Source organism: Tiliqua scincoides, chromosome 3 (assembly GCF_035046505.1).
Source record: "Tiliqua scincoides isolate rTilSci1 chromosome 3, rTilSci1.hap2, whole genome shotgun sequence".
NCBI lineage: Eukaryota > Metazoa > Chordata > Lepidosauria > Squamata > Scincidae > Tiliqua > Tiliqua scincoides.
Window position 1 is genome coordinate 210063523 of NC_089823.1, and position 21139 is coordinate 210084661.

A 21139-nucleotide genomic window follows, 5' to 3' on the forward strand; every position below is an offset into this window, starting at 1 on the left:
TGCAGGGCATCGTTAATGAGTTCCTGTTGTTTAATGTTTAGCACTACACTACTGTTTCCAACAAACATAATTTGGTGATTGGAGTTCTAGAAGAAAATTAAGGCACTGGCCACTTAAGACTGTACTTTTACAGCTGAACCTTTTGCCTATTTACTCAAAAGTAAGTCCCACTTCTTTACTTAGAAGTATGTGAACGTAGGATTGAATCAAACTAAGGAAAATTTTTCTTCTAAGTAAATGTTTTTGGGACTCAGAGATAACAAATTATAGGGTTTTATCCTAAGAGCATTTTCCCCAAACTAATGTTAAGCAAAAGACTAATTACATTGCCTGGTTACATGTTTTCTTGCAAAGGTCCTCATGCATAAATCAACCCAGGGGAAGCTGGGGAATGAATGATCTTTTCAGTCTTTCAAAATGCACTGTTTTAAGACTGGATCCAAGACTGCCTATATCTTTGATAAATATAGGCTGGTTGTGATAATTAAGAAATATGCCTTGCTAATTAACTAAAATGCCTGAACTGATTTATTTGTGCAAATGCTACTGGGAATTTAAATCCAATAAAAAAGTAGAGAAAAATTTGCATTCCCTCTGTGCTGAAGACTTTGGTATCTTAGTATTTACCTTTCCAGTCAAGAGGGTACTTGTACTAATCTGAGCCACATTTCTATGTAAGTTAACAGTCCAGGCTTTGTATATGCTCACTTTGCTTTCAAATGTACTGTATTCTGTTTTCCAGCTGTGAAGGTGGTATTACTAAGCAGATGATTAGCATGTCACATGGTGAAGATTATCACATCTAAATAACATCTTCAAACACAGCTATTTTTAAAAGTCTAGAGTTTACCACCTTGGTTGGTGCCAGCTAAGGTACAGTAGTTTCTGCCCTCATGGACTAACACTGCTGGCTTGCTTCTTTGTTGTTTTTTGATGAGCGCAAAGCTTATCTGGTAAATGATCTTATAAGCATGCTTAAACTGCAGCCCTTAATAGCATTTGAGGGTAATCTAAAGAACAGAGTGCAAGTGTAATTTTTTTGTTTGTTTGCTTGAGTTTTATTTATATGGATCATAGCCTTTTGACAAAAATTTGACTAAATGTAAGCTGGCAGTTTTGAAAGTGACTTACATGATACAGGTTTTTAAAATACTATACAAAGGAATCAATCAATAAATGAAATCCAGTGTGTTTTGCAGAAAACTGTGATCAGTGTTATCAAGGTACAGTTTCCAAAAAAGTGTCCAATGAGCTAGCACTTTTTATTGACATTGTTCTGCTATCTGATACTGGGAAAGGGAAAGTTTTTACTTTGTATCTCTGAGTACAGATGAACACAAATATCTCTGGATAGCATTGTTTCAGCACATCTGCTTTTTTCAGAATTGCTCATGTATGGAGTATTAGGAGTGGAAAAGGATCCTTTTCATCATGCGTGTTCATCTTGTGGCTAGTTGGCACATCAAAATGGAGGATATGTGGTTAGTTGGTATGCAATCCCATTCCCCTCCCCCCATGCCTAGACAAAGCTATAGCCTTTTCTGTTTCAGCTGGTTGCATTGTCTTACATACTTCCAGACAAATTTTACTGTGTTGTGGCCACATTTGTGACTGATGAAACCAAACGACTAAGGGTGCAATCCTAACCCCTTATGTCAGTGCTTTCCAGCATTGGCATAGCGGTGCCAATGGGACGTGTGCTGCATCCTGCACTTGGGTGTCATTCACAGAGTCCTCCTCAAAGTAAGGAATGTTTGTCCCCTTACCTCAGAGCTGCATTGCCCTAATGTCAGTGCTGGAAAGCACTGACATAAGGGGTTAGGATTGCGCCCTAAGATAGATGTTACTAATCTATACTCCAAGTACTATAGATTGGAGTTCATACCAGACTGTATAATAGATGTGACAGAGTACTTTCCCTAATGGTTATGTGGTTCACTAACTTCATTTTTCTATGAAATACTTTGTGATATGCTTTGTTGCTTATTCTTAGGATTAAAGACCTGAAAACGACTGGCCTGGCAACTGAAAGATGGAAAATAACATAACCACAATTTCTCGTGAAGAATTGGAAGAGCTAAAAGAAGCATTCAGTAAAATAGGTATGTAATACAGAACTCCTGCAGATATTGACCTGTTTCAAGGTTGGGGAAACAGGTATGCCAGAGAGAGAGAGTTAAACCTCTCCTCCCACCCTTGTGCATTTCATTAGGCAGTCTTTCCACCACCACCAACTCCTTAGTTTCAAGACACATACGATTTTTTTCCCCAAGAATTCCTATATTTCTGGCCAGCTAGATTATTCTATACACTGAATGACAAAGTTATAAGAACTTAGATGGGTTAGCTATGAATTTACTGGTAAATCTTTGCTTCCCCCCCCCCCCCAAAATGACAGAGTGGTGTTGTAACTTTTCTAAATTTATTTTGAGATACGACAGTTGTTACAAATGAATTAAAATACCTGCTCCTTTGGGAATCTTACATATATCTGTTGAACATCCATAGAACTGTATAGCTGTTGAAGTTCATTCCATAGAATTTTGGTGCTATATTTAGGAGCAATAAATTAACTGTGCAATGTTTGCTCAGGCAATCCAGCTGCAGGTTCCTCCTTTCTTACTTTGACCTATGAGGAACCCTGCTGCAGGCCTGTGTTAAGAGGAAGTTGTATACAACCTTCTTAATAAAACCAATTATTAAAACATCCGTGGACCATGAATTCACAGAAAACACACCATGGTATCTTTGTCTAGCTCAGTGTTTTTCAAACTGTGGGTTGGAACCCACAGTGGGCCTCAAGTCAATTTCAGGTGGGTCCCCATTCATGCCAATATTTTATTTTTAATATATTAGACTTGATGCTACCATTGTCTGTGACTGCATTGGGGCAGTGTTTCAGACCTGTACTTTTAACAAGCTACTATGTATATTCTTTTAACAATGATAGTCAATTGTTCCTGGGTATGTGTGGGTAGGATTGCAGCCTAGGATTGTTAAAAATGTTCCTGTTTGAAGATGTCACTTCTGGTCATGACATCACTTCAAGTAGGTCCTCACAGATTCTCATTCTAAAAAGTGGGTGCTATTGCAAAATGTGTGAGAACCACTGGCCTAACCCATCTGAAATGATTCCCTTTTGGTGAATTTGGGAGAATTCTTTCTTCAGACTATCATACTTTTCCATCTGTAGATCCACTAAGAACTGCTTCACATGTTTTAACAGAGACATGCTAAGAACTGCTTCACATGTTATAGCAGAGATTGGTTCCAACATTTCCACTAAAGTCAACCATTTATTTTATTTAATATTGTATTTGAAGGGCAATCATATGTCTGAAAACAAGTAGTGAACTTTTTCCCTGGAGGAACCCGTCAGTTGCCAAGGCCTTTGCTATAACTGTGTTAATTAGATTTGCTTAGTATGTGGTTGGCATTATACTTCTTCAGCATGAGACAAAATAAAAAGATAATAAATATCTTTTTTGAAACTAAAGTAACCATGGTACACTGTCTAAGCTTGTCTTTCTGCCTGGAGGTAAAAACAGGCTACCAGTTTTATTTTTAAAATATATACAACAACAACAACAGTATTTATATACCGCTTTTCAACAAAAGTTCACAAAGCGGTTTACAGAGAAAATCAAATATCTAATGGCTCCCTGTCCCAAAAGGGCTCACAATCTAAAAAGAGGCAAAAGAATACCAGCAGACAGCCACTAGAACAGACACTGCTGGGGTGAGGTGGGCCAGTTACTCTCCCCCTGCTAAATAAAAGAAGAGCACCCACTTGAAAAAGTGCCTCTTAACCAGTTAGCAGGGGTTGTATACTCTGTAGTTTCACTTTTATTTCCTCCTCAGCAGATTGCTGCAACATTATGGCAAATCTCTTAACTTAGGTGGAATTATAGGAAATAAGTGAGTGACACAGAAGAAAGACATAATTGAGGGAACAGTCTGGAAGTGACACAGCACATCAGCAAAGAGAAAGGAGTGTGTTTTAGATCAGTGGTTCCCAAACTTCTCTTTGGAAGATTGGGAACTACTAAGACTTTGTGGGGGTGGGGAGAAGACAGCGACATGCTCCCCAGGATCATGTCGCTGATAGGTACAAAGGGGGTTTCACTTACCTCTGCCAGTGCTAGCCTCTGAGGGGGTATGCCGAGCCCCGCAGATACCTCTGCAGGGCTCTCAAAGCCTTAGAAAAGGTAAAAATAGCTATCAGAAACCACTTTAACTTTTCTAAGGCCTGGGGAGCTCTGCAGAGTCACCTGTGGGGCCTTCTGCATTCCTAAGGGCTGGCACTGGTGGAGGTAAGTGAAAAAAATCCCCCTCTGTCTCTGGCAGATGTGCGATTTCCCTCCTCCCTGCCCCTTAAGGGGCCAGGGACAAGTGCTTCCCAGGCTGGTCAGTCACAACTCACCAGTTTGGGAACCACTGTTTTTGATAAATTTTGGCTGGCTTTTTATTGGTAGCAATCATATATTGCGACACAAAAGGGCTCAATCCATATCAGACTTTGTTTGCAATAAACTTTTCTAACCTAATATTTATATATATATATTTATATAACCTAATATATTTATAATTAGACCTAAACCAAAGCAATCAGGCATTTGTGAATTAATGATTTGGGTTTTTCCCCTCACCCTCCACTAGATTTGCAAATCAAAGATGATGAACCTTGTTTTGTAGCAAGTACTGTTAATAAATAACTCAATTTAATGTGTTATCGTCTTTAGGAACTTTGCAATTAAGGCTATTTCTCTGTTAATTTAAAACTAGACAAATCAGTACTATCCTTAATTGAGACTATCTTGTGTTTTCTTCCTTCTAAATACTTATTGCAAATTTGAGGACTTGCAAGAATTTGCAAGTTTTCTGAAAGTATTTACCCTTCTAAATTCTATATATCCCTTGTTTTTCATCTCTATATCACTGATAGGCAGAGTTGCAAACAATGAATATATTGTGTTCTTATTTTCATTCCCTATACTTCAGTGAAAGCTGAGCTTACAGAAATGGAATAGGGCAGCATGGGTTATACAGTCAGGATATTTTCTACTTTACAGAAACTACCCACAATCCATTGTGTTTATAGAAGACAGTACAATCCTATACAGGTTTACTCGAAAGTCCCTTTGTGTTCAATGGGAGTCACTCTCAAGAAAGTGTGTATAGGATTGCATCCTAAAAAAAAAAGAGAGAGGGTTAGAGTTAAAAATTTAGTATGGGTATACCCCCTTTTCCGCACAGTTTCTGTTCCGGAACCCCCTGTGGATAGCTGGAACTGCGGATATGGGCAAACACTGTTCCCATGGTCTGGACCAAGGGTGTCCAAAGTTTTTGGCAGGAGGGCTGCATCGCCTCTCTGACACTGTGTTGGGGGCTGGGGGAAAAAAAGAATTAATTTACATTTAAAATTTGAATAAATTTACATAATAATAATAATAATAATAATAAATAATAAATAAACTTTATTTATATGCCGCCCTTCTCCCCAAAGGGACCCAGGGTGGCTCACAACATATTAAAAACAGATTAAAAACATAATTTAACCACAAATAAAAACATATTAAAAACACATTAACATATACCCATAAAAACCATAGTCACATAAAAAGTCAGATAAAAAGAGCAAAACGTAGCAAATCAGAGGAATCAGGCCTGTAAAAATACTAAAAAAATACAGAAAAGATGTTTAAAAAGGCCATGCACTCAGAAGGCTTCTTTAAACAAAAATGTCTTCAGGCCTTGCCGAAAAGTCTCAAGAGAGGGAGCCATTCTCAAGTCAAGGGGAAGGGAGTTCCATAATGTTTACATAGAAGACTATATTAAAGATGAACTTATATGAATGAATGAAGGTCTTGCAATAGCTCAAGGCCTATAAAAGGCCTTGCACAAAGCAAGGCTGGCCTTTCCTTTGCTGCTGCTGCTGCGTCACAGACATGAAACAACAAGCAGTGGAGGGAGTCCTCATCCACAGCTCACGTGAGACGTCAAACAGTCGCCCTCATGCTGAGAGCAGTTGCGTATTGCCAGTGTGGGCTCCAACAAATCTCCAGAGGGCTGGAGGCTCATTGGAGACTGGGGCCTCAAGGGCCGCAAGTGGCCCCAGGGCCGGGGTTTGGGCACCCCTGGTCTGGACCCTCTGGAGCAGCCATTTTCAGCCTTTTTCAGCTCACTGCACACTGTCAAGGCACTAAAATTGTCAAGGCACATTCCCAGTTTTTTTTACTTACATTAAATTACTGCAATATAATTAATTTTTAATTAATATAATTAATACAATTAAATCATTACATGACAAAAGGGCACAATCCTAACCAGGTCTACTCAGAAGTAAGTCCTATTTTGTTCAATGGGGCATACTCTTAGGAAAGTGTGGTTAGGATTGCAGCCAAAGATTAGGGTGGACATTGGAGGGGAATGTTCCTGTGGGTCTTACTTCTGAGTAGACATGCCTAGGATTGGGCTGTTCACATACACGAACAGGCAATTGGCACTTCTGTCTCCTCCTCTCCCCCACCCCACCCCCTCCCACTGGCACATTCCCCCTCCTCTCATAATTGCAGTTAGCACCTCTCCTACTGTCCCTCCCCTCACTCATCCCCACCTTCCCAAGGTCCAGAATCACTTGCCTCACATTTTCTCCCCCCACTGCCAATTGCCTGCTACTGTATTTCAGAAAAAAGTGTTACCAAAAGCCCAATCCCAAGTGTGTCTACTCAGAAGTAAGTCCCCTTACAGTCAATGGGGCTTGCTCCCAGGAAAGTGGGGCTAGGAGAGAAACCTGAGAGCCCAGCCTAGGCATGTCTTCTCAGAAGTAAGCCCCATTATAGTCAGTGGGGCTTACTCCCAGGGAAGTGTGGCTAGGATTGTGGCCCAGCGACCTTCCTCTGAAAGGCAAAAGAAAGGCAGGGAGGGTCGCTTTGGGAAGCTGCAGGCAACTGTGGCAAGGAGAAGGGACTTTCTTTCGTGGACCTTGAGCCAAGCCAGCCCATTCTTAGGCTGGTGGCCTCAGCAGACTCACTGGCTTCCAACCTGCTTGCCTGCCCCTGGCTCCCCTCACTCACTCCACCCAGACCTCCTCCAGGCTCCTTTGGCTGCCCAAACAGCACTGGGGCAGGCAACAAGGGACTTCATACCCAATCCTAGGCGTGTCTACTCAGAAGTAAGCCCCATAATAGTCAACGGGACTTACTTCCAGGTAAATGAGGATTGGGTTGCAGCCTTCCCCTTGCTCACAGCAGGAGATGCAAATCAGCTGCACTGCTCCTTTTTTGCTGCTGCGTGAGGGTCAAAGCAATCGCTTCTCCCGCTCTAGGCTGCTGCCTGCCTCCTCTGCCCCCTGGCACACCTGAGGCTGCCTCGCAGCACACTAGTTGAAAACTGCTGCTCTGGAGGCAAGGGGAGCCCAGCTTCTCTCTCCTCTGGAGGAGTTTCTGAGCTCAGCAGAGGCTGCAGATGACTGTCTATGGCCTCTGCTGGGCTCAGACTGAACTCAGCAGCTGAAAACACCTGACCTCTAGTTTCGCAGAGAAACCCAAAGTGCTTTTAATGCCTTATAAGACATTGAGAGGCCTGGGGAAGCCCCGGAGGAGGCACATGCAGAGTGCCCCTGTGGACCCAATCCATGGATAACTGAATCTGTGGATATGGGGATCCCCCATACTTCAGTGCTAGCAGTAATACTTTACAAAGCTACGTGTATTGTGATTATATATATTTTAAAAACCTGTCCTGTTCTTCGTTCTTGAAATCTTACTAATGCTTTTGATAAAGTCACTTAAAATATACAGTAGTTACTATCATGAAGCTTTCGTTAAGCCTCATGTGAGATTAGGAAATACTACAGTGGAAAACACAGTGGAAACTGCAATGGAAACACAACCTTATCTCCTCTGTAGATTGCAGGAGGGTCTGTCACTAAGAATATAATATGGGAAACCATGGTTTGTTTACTCTTTTTAAACGTTCTCTTCAAGAGTGTACAGAAAACAAATGTTAAATATTCGTGCTTTAAGACACAGGTGGGCAAACTTTCAACTTTAGGGATCCCGAACCTTTAACAATTATATAGAAGAGGGAATTTCAGCAAGAGCAGCTTGTCATCTCAGAAATGCCCCTGCTGAAATTCTGTCTCCTACAAAATTGTTAAGGTCCGGGATCCCTCAAGTTGAAAGTTTGCCCACCCCTGCTTTAAGACAATGGTGGCCAACCTTTTTGGCAAATGTGTCACAACCATTCAAATCTGACAGAACAGCATTTAACATGCACGGGGACAATGGGGAAAGACTATAGCTCAGTTGGACCTGCTTTGCTTGCAGAAGGTCATAGTGATCCCCAGGTAGGGCAGAGAGAAATTCCTGTCTGAATGCTTGGAGAGCGACTGCCAATCCGTGTTAACAGTACTGATCACTCACACTTTGTATGTTCCTACAGTACATATACTGTACTGAGCCCTTGCTAACTGGACAAAGAGGCACCTTTCAAAGAATATTTATATTTTGCAGGGGGAGAGCAACTATCCCTCTTTGCCCCAGCATGGCATCTTTTTCAGTAGCTGTTACTGGTGGTGGTGGTTTTAGATTGTGAGCCCTTTGGGGACAGGGAACCATTTATTGATTTATTTTACAATGTAAACCACTTTGTGAACTTGTAAAGCAGTATGTAGATACCTGTAATAATAGTATGCAACATGCCTTAGCACAGTTTTGACTTTAATCTTCTGAGAAGGGGGTCAAGTAGCAAGGAGTACAGGCTTGGAGTAAAGAATCATTTACTTCAACCAATCCCATAGTCCTTTATGCTCCAGTTCAAGAATGACACAAATTGGTGCTGAATGTGCACGGATTTTACGGCTTGGTCACCTGGCTTCTAGGGGGGGAAAGCATCTCAGAATAAAATAAAGGCAAGGATTCATAGGAGCCTGTGAGCTTCTGTGTATGCATAGAGACAAATGTTTCTTTCTAGAAATTATCCCTTGTGCTTTATGGGAGCGGTTCTGTGAGACTTTTGAGTTACATGCGGGTGGTGGGAATTTCTGCTGGAAGGAAGCATTGTGCACATATGAAACATCACATACAACACTTTGGATTACATCCAATGTACTTAATGTTGGATTTTTAAAACCAGACATGATTCTAACATCTTTGCTACCTGCTTTTCAAGATGGCAATACTAACAGCTCTTGTTTAGGTTGTTCTGTTTTATACTGTTGCATACTCTCCACTGTGGCAAAGTGGTGAGATGTCCAATCAGCACCACAGAGATCTGTTTCCTTTGGATAAGAAAGAGGTCTGGAGGCTTTCGGAATCTGTAACATCTGTTTTAATTACAAATGCAAGCAGAACATGTTTAAAGTAAAAAGAGTCATATCAGTGGCGTAGCTAATGATCATGTAGCCCGATGCCAAGCTCAAAATGTTGCCCTGGAAGTGATGTCACACCCTGACTTTTTACAAAGTGAGGAGGAACCCACCTCCTCCCCCCAGCAGCTTGCCACCTCATTGCTCTGCTGCCTCCCCCCAGTCAGTAGCATAGCTAAGGCATCTATCTGCTACCTGGGATTAAAGAAGATTTGGAGCTCCACCAAGACAAAACCAAATTAAGTAAATAAATAAAAAGTGTGCCTGATAGGTTCGAGACACTGTGCTGGGATGAAGAGGGATGGTTATTTTCCCTTTGCTAAATATAAGAGGGGCACCACTTGAAAAAGTGCCTTTTACCCAGTTAGCAGGAGTAACTGTATTATGATACATGGAAATGAGAGCTGACTCGTATTAACACCTTATTGGTTTCATGCTGTATCATGATAACATGTCATTGCAACATGTCAATAACATTATAACATATCACTGGCTCTCAGAACAATCAGTCTCATTGGTCAGTTTGGAGTTAAGGAAATCCACTTTTAGTTCCATAAGGCAATTATGTTTTCATTTTCCGCTTAATTGGTCATAACTTTTGATAGAATACAGATATTCCAATGCAGTTTCTTTCATTGCATTCTGCATTAAATTACCTTTCCAATGATATATAACATGAAGGTATTATTCATACATACCAAGATTTTCGCAATTTTGGTCACTAGTGAAGCTCAGCTTGTTGCCCCCCTAAAGCTTGATGCCCGGTGCAACTGCTACCCTTTGCACCCCCTTAGCTACGCCACTGAGTCATATGGTTGCATCTGATCCTAGCCAGGAAGTAACATTTATCAGCCAACATTAACTAAAAACTTTGACAGAAGTTGTGAGGCTAAGGGAAGACTGCAGGGGAGACCAACTAAGGTCAGTCACTCCCTTTATACAACCCACTTGGCAGGACTGGAGAGATGTTGCCCTAGTTGTAAGTGGGAGAATGTATTCTCAACTTGACTGGGAGGTAACTTCCTCTGTCTTCTGTGAGGATAAATGCTGTAGCTGAGGTTGGTGTGTGCCAAGGGCCAACTAAGGTCCTCTTGACTCTTCCAGTTACACCACCTGCTTTGCAGGGCTGGGGACCCCTTGCCAAGTTGTGGCCTAGGATAGATGAAGATTCTTGGGATGAAGTGTCAGTTGAGTACATCCTTTTAATCTTGGATTTAAAAAAGGTTTAGCAGTGGTATTACAAGCACTGAGAATTTTCAGGGACAAAAACAATCACTGTGAGTGTTATTCTGGACCTACTGTGACTTGCAACCCAATCCTATGGTTGATGACTACCAGGGCAGCAGCTGTTGTGTAGCATGGGGTGTTGTAAAAGTACTGTAAAGCGCTTTTCAACACTCTGAGAGTAAGATGCACTAGTGGGAAGGCCTGTGCTGTCCTGTGGGCGCTTCATCCTGCCTGATGGCCACCGGGGCAGATAAGTGCTGTGGAAGGGTGGGGGGGGGGAGAGTGGAATGGAGGCAGGAAGGGGGTATTGTGGGGCAGGATGGGGTGGGGATGGTGGGAGGAGGCCTCCACAATATCCTAACCCCCGTCCTGAGCCTGAAAGCCCTACATGGGGCTATTTGGTTCTGCACCAGCCATTTGCCCACCAGCACCCAACAAACCTGCTGACACTGTTGGGAGTATGATGGAGAATGATAGCTATTGCTATGCCTCACTGAGAAGAGTGTTACAGCTGCCTGCCATCAGTTACTAAGTCCATTAGGGCTCTACATCGCTAATAGGTCCCTGTGCGCTGACCTCCCTGCAGTTACATTGTCACAAAAGTGCTTTAGAGCCCTTCTGCGATACTCCTGGGCTAGCGCAAGGGAGTTGTGTCTGCTCAAGTACAGATTTGGATTGGGCCCTAATTGACTTAAACTGCAATCCTATGTATGGTTTCCTGGGATGAAGGCCCATTAAACCCAGAGGGACTTATTTCAGAATAAATATGCATAGGATTGTGTTGTAATGTTTCTTTAAACAGGTGACAGCCTTACTGATCACATTTTACATTTACAGATATTGATAACAGTGGATATGTCAGTGATTACGAACTTCAAGACCTTTTCAAAGAAGCAAGCCTTCCCCTACCTGGCTACAGAGTGCGAGAAATTGTAGAAAAAATTATAGCTGTGACAGATAACAACAAAGATGGCAAAATCAACTTTGAGGAGTTTGTATCAGTAAGTAAGCTGTTCACTCAGCCTATGTGTTTAACCCAGAATGAACTGGTTTGGTACTAGTAGATTATAGATGAAGTGTAAGTCATTATGAAATTGTACTTTTAAAAGCATATTGCGTTATATACTCTTGTTTTGCCTTACGCTTCATGTAGAGGTGTGTACCGCTCACATTTCTGCACCAGGAATGTGAGCAGTAAAAGGACTGATTTGCTTGTATAATTAATTAATATTAATCCATGAATGGCTGTAGGAGTTTCACTCCTTCTGTAACTTTCACTGGTGTTCACCTGTTCAACTATGCTGTTGGGTTTGCTGAGAGCAAGGTACCTTTGTGACAGAAACACCACAAAGGTATTGTAAAAGTAGCAGTTTTGAGGATTAACAGAAAAAGCTATATTGGATTCAGTTGATAAAAAAGGTTCTTGCCTATGAAAGATCAGACTGCAATACATTTTTTGGTCTTGGGCACCATAGGTATCTGTTTTAACAAAAACTATAACAGACTAACATTGCTGCATTTTTGAATTAATACATAAAAAGCACCTCTCTGGGTAGTTTTGGAAGGCTGTTTCAAAAATGTTTAGTAGCAACCCAGAATCAGTGCTGTTGCTAGGGGGTGCGGGCCACACCAGGTGACGTGCATGGGGAAGAGGGTGACACCACTACTTGCCAAAATTTTTAAAATATTAGTATTTTTGAATAATACCATTATGTTATATATCAATTGATGCATAATTTCATGCAGAATGTAATGGAACAAACCTTGTTGAAATATTTCTAGTCAATCAAAAGTTATAGCCAAAAAGCCAGCAGGGGCATGGTCTATCACTACGCCCACTGCTTGGGACATTGCCCTGCCCACTGCATGGGAAGAGGTCCATCTTGGGGTAATGTGCTGGCCTTCCGCACCAGGTAATGTATGCCCTAGTGACGCCACTGCCCAGAACCAATAAGATAACTCTGCTTTTAGTTATCAAGGAGATAGTACAAAAATCAGTCCAAATTAACTATTGCCTTGTGAAAAATAAAATGCTCTGGGGTGATTTTAGAATGTCTGAAAATACTATCTGAAAAAGTAGAGCATTTTAATAATGAGCTAGAAATGTACAGCCCAATCCTAACTAACTTTCCAGTGCCAATACAGCTGTGCCAACAGGCCGTATGCTGCATCCTGCCGGGGGGGGGGGGGCTAGTCATAGAGGCTTCCAGAAGATACAGGAACATTTGTTTCTTTACCTTAGGACTGCATTGCAGCTGCATTGACACTGGAAAATTGGTTAGAATTGGACTGGTAGCCTATCAAAAGATGACATTTTCCAAAGATCTCTCAAGATAGAGGAATGGCTAGAACAATTAAATGGCATGACGGGAGAAAATGCCCTGTGGGCTGTAATTAGCAATCTTCAGTAATGCCTGAAAAGGAAGAGCACTTAATGGCTGCATAGTTGATTGGTTATTATACAGCTGATAATCATAATGTAAAATGCTTCTAAACTCATTTGCATCTTTTTTAAAAAATCTGAGGAGCTGTTTTAGCATAATTTGAAAAGATAATATTCTCTTATGTTTCCTTTAAAAAAAATTAATTTTCCAATGGGATTTTTTTTATTCTAGTGACGCATATCAATGCTGTTTTTTTATTTAGACTTACTGCTTGGAAAATGAACCCCGCTTCATTAGTATCCCTTTCTCTCCTCCGCTGTCTCTTCCTTTCTTCTTTTCATACAGTTGGTTCACTTTCCCACTAATCTGAAACTTGTGGTGGTCAGGACAACAGATTATTGATTCTGGGTGGAATAGGAAGGAATGGAAGGGTAGAAAGTTTATCATTGGACTAGTTCCTTGGGTGCTAAAAAATCTTGCACAAACTTGCTACCACATAGATGTATTTGCAAGGAGAAAGTAATACTTGATCCAAAGTATCCACAGTTGCATCTGAAGGCATTGGCTGAAAAATGTGCTAACTCCAGGAAGACACACTTGCAGCCACAGGTGCATTGTGACAGGCAGTTCTGCCATGGAGCTGATCTGTGTATATGATTTTCTAATAGCTGACCCTCCTCATCCCATGTGGAAACTGTATCCCTCTGTTTTGTTCCAGGTTATTCAAGAATTGAAAAGTAATGATATTAGCAAATCATTCAGAAAATCCATAAACAAAAAAAAGGGGATTACTGCAATTGGGGGAACATCACCAATCTCCAGTGAGGGGACACAGCATTCTTATTCAGGTCAGTAAGTCATCCTTTGTTCAGGGTTTCCTGCAAAATCAAGCCAGCTTTTACCCTTACTACAAAAAATCCTTACAGCTCTGGTATTTAAAGGTTGGCCTGCTGGATTTTATCAAGAACTCTAACTGCCCCCTCCAGCAAATCTGATGTGTTTCCTTGAACAAAAAGTACAGATAAATAATGATTAAATGCAAAAATACACTTTTCAGAGTATTATTATTGTTTGATTTTAAATGTTTTAAAGTGTATATGTTTTATATGTAGGGTTGTTCAGAAAATAAGGCATTATAGTCTTTCATCATCTTATTTGAAATATCATGTCAGATCTAGACACACTAATTTTCATTCATGGCACTGACCAGGCCTGTCTACAGATCATCTTCAGATAGTTAAAAGATTGTCCAAAAGGGAGGATCATTTTTTGTTCAACCTCAATAGGAGAGGGACTAGCAGATTTATCTACTTATTATATTAATGTCCTACCATTTAGACTGTACTGAAAACAAACTTTATTTTTCCTCCTAGAGGAAGAAAAAGTTGCTTTTGTTAACTGGATAAATAAAACTCTGAAAGATGATCCTGACTGCAAACATCTTCTCCCCATGAATCCGTCAGATGACAGTCTTTTTAAGTCACTTGCTGATGGCATCCTTCTTTGGTATGTTTTGAATTAAAAAAACTCATTAAAAGGAAACTAACTAGTGACTCTTCATGTGAAAAGATATGGGGAATAAACCATACAAAGTGAATGTTTAAGTCGTAAGTTAATGATTTAAGTTTAAGAGAGATGTATTGTCTTAAATCCATTTTCAGTGTGACTTAAATCATGCAGCATCTTTGTTTTGGGGGTCTTCTTGTCACCCACAGACTCATTAATAAAAAGAAATTTTTAGAAATATTTCTAAAATATGTTTGCGGAGCTCATCACTGGGCTCCCTCTGGAGCTAGCCCAGTGCCGGCCGGAGCTGGGCTAGCACACGGCGGTCGCCCGGGTTCCACGGCTTGGCGGTCTCCTGGAGGTCTCCCGAGGTGCCTTCCGTGGTAGCTCGGGAGGTGCAGGATCTAGCAGCAGCCCTCCACGGGGCTGCTGAGCCTGAGAGGGGGGACCTGGGAAACTATAGGCCGGTCAGCCTAACATCTATACCGGGTAAGATGGTGGAATGCCTCATCAAAGATAGGATCTCAAAACACATAGATGAACAGGCCTTGCTGAGGGAGAGTCAGCATGGCTTCTGTAAGGGTAAGTCTTGCCTCACAAACCTTATAGAATTCTTTGAAAAGGTCAACAGGCATGTGGATGCGGGAGAACCCGTGGACATTATATATCTGGACTTTCAGAAGGCGTTTGACACGGTCCCTCACCAAAGGCTACTGAAAAAACTCCACAGTCAGGGAATTAGAGGACAGGTCCTCTCGTGGATTGAGAACTGGTTGGAGGCCAGGAAGCAGAGAGTGGGTGTCAATGGGCAATTTTCACAATGGAGAGAGGTGAAAAGCGGTGTGCCCCAAGGATCTGTCCTGGGACCGGTGCTTTTCAACCTCTTCATAAATGACCTGGAGACAGGGTTGAGCAGTGAAGTGGCTAAGTTTGCAGATGACACCAAACTTTTTCCGAGTGGTAAAGACCAGAAGTGATTGTGAGGAGCTCCAGAAGGATCTCTCCAGACTGGCAGAATGGGCAGCAAAATGGCAGATGCGCTTCAATGTCAGTAAGTGTAAAGTCATGCACATTGGGGCAAAAAATCAAAACTTTAGATATAGGCTGATGGGTTCTGAGCTGTCTGTGACAGATCAGGAGAGAGATCTTGGGGTGGTGGTGGACAGGTCGATGAAAGTGTCGACCCAATGTGCGGCAGCAGTGAAGAAGGCCAATTCTATGCTTGGGATCATTAGGAAGGGTATTGAGAACAAAACGGTTAGTATTATAATGCCGTTGTACAAATCTATGGTAAGGCCACACCTGGAGTATTGTGTCCAGTTCTGGTCGCCGCATCTCAAAAAAGACATAGTGGAAATGGAAAAGGTGCAAAAGAGAGCAACTAAGATGATTACGGGGCTGGGGCACCTTCCTTATGAGGAAAGGCTACGGCGTTTGGGCCTCTTCAGCCTAGAAAAGAGACGCTTGAGGGGGGACATGATTGAGACATACAAAATTATGCAGGGGATGGACAAAGTGGATAGGGAGATGCTCTTTACACTCTCACATAATACCAGAACCAGGGGACATCCACTAAAATTGAGTGTTGGGCGGGTTAGGACAGACAAAAGAAAATATTTCTTTACTCAGCGCGTGGTCGGTCTGTGGAACTCCTTGCCACAGGATGTGGTGCTGGCGTCTAGCCTAGACGCCTTTAAAAGGGGATTGGACGAGTTTCTGGAGGAAAAATCCATTATGGGGTACAAGCCATGATGTGTATGCGCAACCTCCTGATTTTAGGAATGGGTTAAGTCAGAATGCCAGATGTAGGGGAGAGCACCAGGATGAGGTCTCTTGTTATCTGGTGTGCTCCCTGGGGCATTTGGTGGGCCGCTGTGAGATACAGGAAGCTGGACTAGATGGGCCTATGGCCTGATCCAGTGGGGCTGTTCTTATGTTCTTATGTTCTTATGGATGCTGCAGGCAGCTTAGGATTGGGCTGCCCGTCTGGTAATTGCCAACTAGGCATTTGTTGGTAATGGAACCTGTAGGTCACATTATGACTCTCAGGCCAAAAGGTTTGTACCCCCCAAGCTTAGGGTCTGGGTAGGTCTATGTGGATGCAGGCGAAGTTTTACAGTTTTTGCTATGGGGTATTCTTCTGTATTTTTTGTTTACAGCGTGTGGAAATGGAGGAGAGTTTAGAATTTAACCCTGTCAGAATAAATTAAGGCTGATTTTCTCTTTTGCATGAAACTGGTAATCATTTTCAGTAAGATATAATTACATATTAACCTTTACTTCCCTAGCAAAATGATTAACTTATCCCAACCAGATACAATTGATGAGAGAGCTATTAATAAGAAGAAGCTCACACCATTCACTATCTCTGTAAGTACAGCATGAACCTAAGCATGTAAATCTTTCTCAAAGATTGTTGTAAGGACAAACAAGATGAGGGCTGAAAACTCCTCTGCACATGAGAATTTTCAGTGCAATAAGATTAACACGATGATTGAATTCCTAGTTATTTGGACTGCTTATGTGTTCCTATGTTGTTTTAATGGGGCTACATCACCACCAATTGAAAACTAATATTTCAGAAATTCATGATTGTAGATTGTGAATAGCTTCCTGAGGTCTTCTCACTCATTTTTGTCAAGCTGTTTTGCTTTAATTTTCATTGGTGTTCATAGTTTGGCACATTGCTCCAGTACGTCTTCTGTTACATGGATTCCACATTTACAAAGTGAAGTGTTTCTGGTTTGTACCTGGGAAAAACCAAGACATCTCCCAAATAATAGGCATTCATTGCTTTTGCAATTATTGCTATCCTGACTATGGTACTTCTGTAAGTGCCCCTCTTTTCCACCCCCTCCCTCGTACCATGTGGGTGTACCTCATGATGACGGGAGGCACTATTTCTTGTCCTTGCTCACCAGTATTCTGTTCTTCAAATAATTCCTCAAACAGCCTGTGCTATTTTGTGAATTTATTTGTTTTTGTAAGCAACCTTAATGGATTATAAAAAGTTGTGGCCCAAGCACCCAAACGCTCCACCCCACAGAAATCATTTGATTGCTTCTGTAATTCATCGTTTAGCGGATATTTTCCAACATTTAGTGGATATGTCTTTCTTCTCAACCTTAGGCTGCAGTCCTAACCTCCCTTTCCTGAGAGTAAACCACATTGAACAAAATAAGACTTACTTCTGAGTAGGCCTGCTTAGGGTTGTGCCCTTAGTTTCCCTCCTCCTAAATCTCATCTTCAACTTTCTGTTGTTCCCTATAGTAGGGACTACACTATACTAGACTAAGCTGTTTGCCCTGATTCAGCTGGACACTTCTCTTTTTCCATAAGCAGTTTCTACATTCAGGCCCTTGTATCGCATACTAATGCCATTATTTCTTCCTCTTCCCTCCCCCCCATCTCTGCTTTGCACATCAAAGTGATTATCGGTGGGAATTGAAAAGGGGATAGTTGCAGAATCGTATCAGTTGCGGTAGATGTATATAGTAAGGGCCACTCCATTCATTTCTATGGCCTATAACCAAACGCTTTTGACTGGCGGCTCCTATGATCTACTGGGCCATTGTCCGTGGTTTCCCATTAGGGCTACAATCCCATACACTGTATAGGGCGGTGAGTTTTCATGAGAATTCTGCAGCTCCCCTGGCTGGTTTCTGTGGCTCCCTGGGGAGCCACAGCTCAAAGTTTGGGAACCACTGGCCTATAGTCTATTTTGAGCACTGTATTATTATCAAAGTGATTTGAAAATCCTAGTGTACATGTGTTCTGGGGTCACAAAGCAATTTTCTAAGTACAGGTAGATCACCCCTTATCCAAACATCTGAAATTCGGACTATTCCGAAATCCAGGCATTTTTGTCCAAGACTCTTTACAAAACTTTCTGTAGTGTGAATACTAGAAGATCTTGTGTTCATTCCTTCATACAGTGCAGGCACAGGCTGTAAGTTCTGTTCTCTGCTCTGTGGTGTTTACTGGTATAGATATTGTTGAAAAATATCGGAGTCCAGCAGACATCCATATGGGTAACAGTGAAAAGAGCAAGAGGAAGCATTTCTCATTATATTTATGCAATTGCTCCAAAATCCAGACACCTTCCCATCCCAAGCAGTTGATAAGGGATAATCAACCTGTACTATTTTTAATGCTCAAAGTTGGCAAATGCAGTCAGCATCATAGCAATGGCAGTTGCATGTAGAGCCATTTGGTTTTGTGACCAGTGTACCAAACAAAATATTGCATCACATACCCATTTTACCCAGAAACTGCACTAGTGAAATCTATCCTCCATTATTTTGCATTTTTATTATACCTGTAGTGTTTGAATTTTAGTTGCTGCAGTTCACGCTTTTAACATACCACCTTAGAAAGGTATTCATTTTTATTTTTTTCTTTAGGAAAACCTAGATCTTGCATTGAATTCCGCATCAGCTATTGGCTGTACAGTAGTCAATATTGGATCACAGGATCTAAAGGAAGGGAAACCACATCTGGTGTTAGGTTTGCTGTGGCAAATCATTAAAGTTGGACTTTTTGCTGATATTGAAATCTCTAGAAATGAAGGTAAGAAATGAAGAATATCTGGCGTTATGCTCTGAAATCTGTAATAAAGTATATCCTCTTGCCTGCTTTCTTGCTGAACTTTGTGAGAGAGAGGCCCACAAAGTGTTTTATAAGATTAAAAATGGCAGTTTTAACTACTTCTTATATGTTCCTCCCACCATGCTTTTTTTGTTTCTTTTTTGCAGCTCTGATTGGTTTGTTAAGTGATGGGGAAGAACTGGAACAGTTAATGAAACTGTCTCCAGAAGACCTCCTTCTTCGCTGGGTTAACTACCATCTAAACAATGCTGGGTGGAAGAAAATCAGTAATTTTAGTCAAGATATTAAGGTATATCCTAATCTAACTCTCCAATAAAAAAAAAGTCAAAACAGTGGTTTTGAATGTTCTGCAAGGCACATAATGCTGTGTAAATTAATGAAAGCTTTGAAGAATCCAAGAGACAAACCTTTGCTTCAGAATTGTTTGGCTTATACAATTTTAATTACTAAATTTTCCAGATCATAATAATTAGCAGTCTTGCACACTTTCGAACCACTGTTCTTTCAGCCTTATTCTTCCTATTATTTTCTACTGGGCCATGTCTTGTATAATTTACTTGTATAATTTACTGGTTTGTAGTTGAAAAGAAAGGGTGTGCTCAGCCCAGTGTATCCCTTTGCCAGTACATTCATGGTACAATGTCTGCAGGAAACAGGCTTTTTTGTATTACTGGCACACTAACTTTGTAACAGCTTGTGTTTTTTTTTATATTCTTAGCAGGATCAGCCCAAGATCTCCTCTTGGAGATCTGAGGTGCCTGAGGTAGCATGTCAAATGTTGCCCCCCCCCATACCTGGTGATTGTATTGCCAGAAGGGCAAAGGCAGGGCCTAGGAGAGGGGGATAAAGGGGGTAATTTGTACCCGGGCCCAGGGTCAGAAAAGGGCCCCAGGGACCAAAGGAGGGGGCCCAGATAGTTCTTGGGATATATTTTCCAATCTCACCAGAACTCACTGCCTGCACATGAAGCTGGGGGCACAACCACAGGCATGTTCTGGCTGTCAGCATCCTCCCCCTGGCTTATTTGGCCCCCTGTTCTGCTTGCCCCCATTGCCCCTCTGCTCCTTTGGGAAGGGGCCCAAAAGAAACTTTGTACCCCCTGATAAAATTCTTCTCAGAGACCCTGAGCAAAGGTTCTTTTTGGAGATAGAGACAAGGAACAGACCAGAGGGAAAATGAGGACAGAGATGAGGATTTATTAGCTTTGCACAAGCAAAAGCCCCCAAACAGATTGCTAAGCAAGGTTCTTACATCTCCCAAAATAGAAGTGGCACCTGCTCTTATTAATGCATTCCTCTCGTGGACTGTGTGTGGCTTGTCTGTAGCCATCCATGCCGCTGCCAGATGCATTCTAAGACCCTTTTTATACAAAGGATTCTAACTTCAGTGGGGAAAAAATGACACAACTCCCTGAAATGGCCTCATCCAGGAGTGTGACCATGGACCAATGCTCCAAGGTCTAGCTCATCACTCTCTGCTCCTTCACTCTTCTGCTTGGTCCCCCACTTCCTTTTCTAATCCAGGGAGTGAAAAAGAGGCGCGAGCAGTTAAGGCAAATGGGTGCCTCCCTCCAAAACACTGCCTGAGGTAGCCAGGTTGGTTAGCCTCATGGATGGGCTCGCCATGTCCTGAGGATCCTGTCACTTTTTTATTTTTTGCTTGTTGCCATTTACTTGAAAGAAATTGCAAAGGTTTGTTTTGAAAGAAATTGCAAAGGTAAACTTTGTCTGTAAGGGGCTAAGTTAACACATAAAGGCTGCAATCCTAACCATACTTTCCTGAGAGTAAGCCCCAGTGAACAAAATAAGACTTACTTCTGAGTAGACCTGGTTAGGATTGGCAGGAGGATGGGCAGGAGGTCTGGTCTAGAGGGTAGAGCCTCCATTTGCCTGAAGATTAACATCCACAAGGTCGGCAGTTCGAGGCCACCGGCACCGTGCGACCTTGAAGCAGCTGGCAAGCTGCAGCTGAGCTGTTCCATCTGCTCGGAGCGTGGGAGGATGGAGGCCAGAATGTTAAACCAGATCGGAGCGTAACATCTTGA

General features: G+C 41.9%; 1 protein-coding gene across 1 annotated transcript in view; it reads left to right on the plus strand.

Moving 5' to 3' along the window:
* The first annotated feature begins 2032 nt into the window (after positions 1 to 2032).
* Positions 2033 to 21139, plus strand: part of PLS1 (plastin 1) — a 39811-nt gene continuing 20704 nt past the window's right edge. Inside the window, exons 1-7 of the mRNA XM_066619860.1 lie at positions 2033 to 2102; positions 11435 to 11598; positions 13700 to 13829; positions 14355 to 14487; positions 16776 to 16857; positions 18891 to 19056; positions 19242 to 19384. Of these exons, the coding sequence (XP_066475957.1) occupies positions 2033 to 2102; positions 11435 to 11598; positions 13700 to 13829; positions 14355 to 14487; positions 16776 to 16857; positions 18891 to 19056; positions 19242 to 19384 (888 nt within the window). The remainder of the gene's footprint in view (positions 2103 to 11434; positions 11599 to 13699; positions 13830 to 14354; positions 14488 to 16775; positions 16858 to 18890; positions 19057 to 19241; positions 19385 to 21139) is intronic.